This window comes from Morus notabilis, unplaced genomic scaffold (genome assembly GCF_000414095.1).
Source record: "Morus notabilis unplaced genomic scaffold, ASM41409v2 Scaffold493, whole genome shotgun sequence".
NCBI classification, from domain to species: Eukaryota; Viridiplantae; Streptophyta; class Magnoliopsida; order Rosales; family Moraceae; genus Morus; species Morus notabilis.
In genome coordinates, this window is record NW_010362547.1 from 1 (window position 1) to 2,900 (window position 2,900).

The 2,900-nt window shown below is 38.4% G+C and overlaps 1 protein-coding gene across 1 annotated transcript; it reads left to right on the forward strand.

Moving 5' to 3' along the window:
* The first annotated feature begins 57 nt into the window (after positions 1-57).
* On the forward strand, positions 58-1,103 carry LOC112092364. The gene is made up of 2 exons (XM_024168348.1): positions 58-159; positions 579-1,103. The coding sequence occupies exons 1-2, from the start codon at positions 113-115 to the stop codon at positions 985-987; spliced, it is 456 nt and encodes a 151-aa protein (XP_024024116.1). The 5' UTR covers positions 58-112; the 3' UTR covers positions 988-1,103.
* The last annotated feature ends 1,797 nt before the right edge of the window (positions 1,104-2,900 follow it).

Genomic DNA, 2,900 nt, shown 5'->3' on the forward strand with positions numbered 1-2,900 from the left:
GCGAGACATTCTGACTGGTTAGGAATGAAGTTAGGTTTGAAATATCAAGGTGTGTATTTGCTCTTAAAACTGAAAGGTGATTTTCCAATCTGTGAGCATTGTCATTGTTTTCATGTACTTCTTAAACATATACTTGTGCTTGTTCAGGCTGAATGAAAGGTGATGCGTTTCTGTGCATGAGGAATAGTTTATATAAATCTAAAAAAATGCATTTGATTCTTGGGTGTTGTTCAGTGGTCTAACTTTGAAATTGGGCATGAAGTATTTGTACAGATCTCTGAGTTCATTTCTGTTAGATCAATCAATAACTCCTGCGGATGTTTGCACAAACTAATAAAACTCTTTGTTGTCATCACAATTTCGTATTCTCTATGTCATCACTTACCTGATCAGTGTGCAGATTTTTCGGCCATTCAGCTGGTTGCACTTAAGGAAAGCTTTAATTTTCAAATTTTATAAAAGGGAATCAAAACCCTAATCTCCTCACTTTCCCGATCATTCTCTCTCTCTCTCGGAGTTCTCTCATGCCTTAACTCTCTCTTTCTCAAGAAATCTCTTCTCTTTGTTCTCAATCGCAGGTTCTTAATGGCTCCTAAGGGATCGAAGAAGACCCCCGTCTCTGCTACATTTGCTGCTGGTGGTTCAATTAATTCCAAGGCGAACCCAACTGAGCAAGAAGTCGCGAGCACCATGGTCGGACTTGTGGAGACCGAAATAGCAACAATCGCTGGTGCTGAGATTGATAAAGTGACACCAGTCAAAGGGAAAGGTTCCAAAACTTCTGGGTTCAAGAAACCTAAATCCGGTGAAGGGAAAAAGTTGAATAGGAACATGAAGCCCAAGAAGGAGGTAGCTAATTCTGAATTCAAAGAAGAAATCCTGGAGTTAGCGTTGAAAAGTGGTAAAGTGGTTCTGAAACCCTTTGATTTTTATCTGTATTTGAGGGAAAAATCAGTGAAAGGACTCTGTTGCCTGAAATTGTTGTGAAAGTTGATGACTTTGAGGAATATGGGTTAGGTGATTTACTGGAGAAATAAAGTTGGGAGAAAACTGTAAACCTAAACCTAAATCCAAACCCATCTCTTAATTTGGTGAGAAAGTTCTATAACAACATGACCCAGAATATAGCCGACCCCATGAACGCTGGCCTAATTCACTCGCGAATTTGAGTTGAGATGTGACATTTTTTTAGAGTTTTTAACTGTAATAAAAAAGTTAGATGTGACATTTTCTAATAATTTTAAAATGTAAAAATTTAAAATTAAAAACTCAAATCGGTGAAATGAATAAGTCGGGGGTTCTTGATATTTCTGGTGAAAGAATTAATCGTTTCTTGGGAATTAGACGAATTTGAGTTGAGATGTGACATTTTTTTAGAGTTTTTAACTGTAATAAAAAAGTTAGATGTGACATTTTTTAATAACTTTAAAATGTAAAAATTTAAAATTAAAAACTCAAATCGGTGAAATGAACAAGTCGGGGTTCTTGATATTTCTGGTGAAAGAATTAATCGTTTCTTGGGAATTAGTAATGCTGGACCGTTCCACAGTCTAGACAGTGCACCCAGTCGTAACACTGTTGCAACAGAACTTATTGGCAAAAACTATCCTTGGCCTAAAAAGTCGTTTTCCAAAGCCTATTTGTATCCTAAGTATAAGTTGATTCACAAGATCACCATGAATAATTGGGACCCTGTCAATCATGCTCTATTATTTCTTGGGAAAGAGCCAAATTTATGTATTGGGTTGGAACCGGTGTGAAGATAAATTTGGGGGATTTCATCTCTCAAAGAATTATCACTGAAGGAACCAGGAAAGGAGTTGACAAGAGGATTCTGCCATTCCCCTGTCTGATTCATAGCATGGCCATTGATCAAGGTATTCCTATTCGGAGCTATGAGGGTCGAGTCTTGATCGGTCCTACTTTGTCCTCTGCAAATCTCAAAACTTTAGAATTTGAAGTAACAACATCTACTTAGGGTGAGACATCTGAACTACCACCTGTACCTGCTATTGATCTAGCACTGTTCAAACAGTTGATGCAGAAAGTTGATCTTCTGCATACCTAATATCAGAAGTAGCAGAAAGAAGATACAAAATATCAGAAGGAACTTCTTGATGCGTTGAGATGCATGGATCAAGTCAACCAACAGCTCCTGAATACCATTAATGGTAATCTCTCTCAACTTGTTTCTGAATTGCACAGGTTAAGGAATTTAATGCTGCTTTGAAGGAGTCTGTGGATCTCATGCACACTGTTGTGATCAACTACCTGAATGCAAAGGCTAGTACTCCGACTCCGCAGCAATCAACAGGTCCATCAAAGAAGCAGGAATCATCCTCAGAAGAGGAATTGTCAAGTGAAGGAGAGTTCTGAGTCTGAGGATAAGGAAGAAGAAACTTCTGAAAAATCTTCAGAAAAGAAGGAAGAAGTTCCTCAGTCTCCACAGACCCAGCCTGCTAAAGAGAAACAAGAAGAAGATGAGAGTTCGAGTTCTGAAGAGGAAGAAACTGAATCTGGTTTAGACGAGGTAAGAAAGTTTGCTCTTGTCAAGACAGGTACAACATCTCCAGCAGCTGCCCCAACAGAAGGACCTTCTCAAGCAAATGTTCCAACAGTGACTCCTTCTACTCCAGCCACTGCAAAGAAAGGATATAAGGGCACAACTGTTTCACCAACTCGGAAGTCCACTCGCAAGAAATGATCACTTTTCCTTATCTTATGCCTTCGTTCACTTTGATGCTTTCGTAGCTTTATTTGAGACTTCTAGCATTTTCATTTGGGTCTGTACTTAATATTCTTCGACATGGTTTATTATTTTTAGACATGTTTTTCTGCATACTTTGACCTCCTTGGATCAAAAAGGGGGAGAAATTAATGGGGAGTAATTTCAGATGAAA

Excerpts from the sequence above, each read along its gene's own strand:
- LOC112092364 (XM_024168348.1), top strand. The coding sequence starts at position 113 with ATGTACTTCTTAAACATATACTTGTGCTTGTTCAGGCTGAATGAAAG. Across the intron at positions 160-578 it reads TTGTTCAGGCTGAATGAAAG|GTTCTTAATGGCTCCTAAGG; the intron begins GTGATGCGTTTC and ends TCTCAATCGCAG.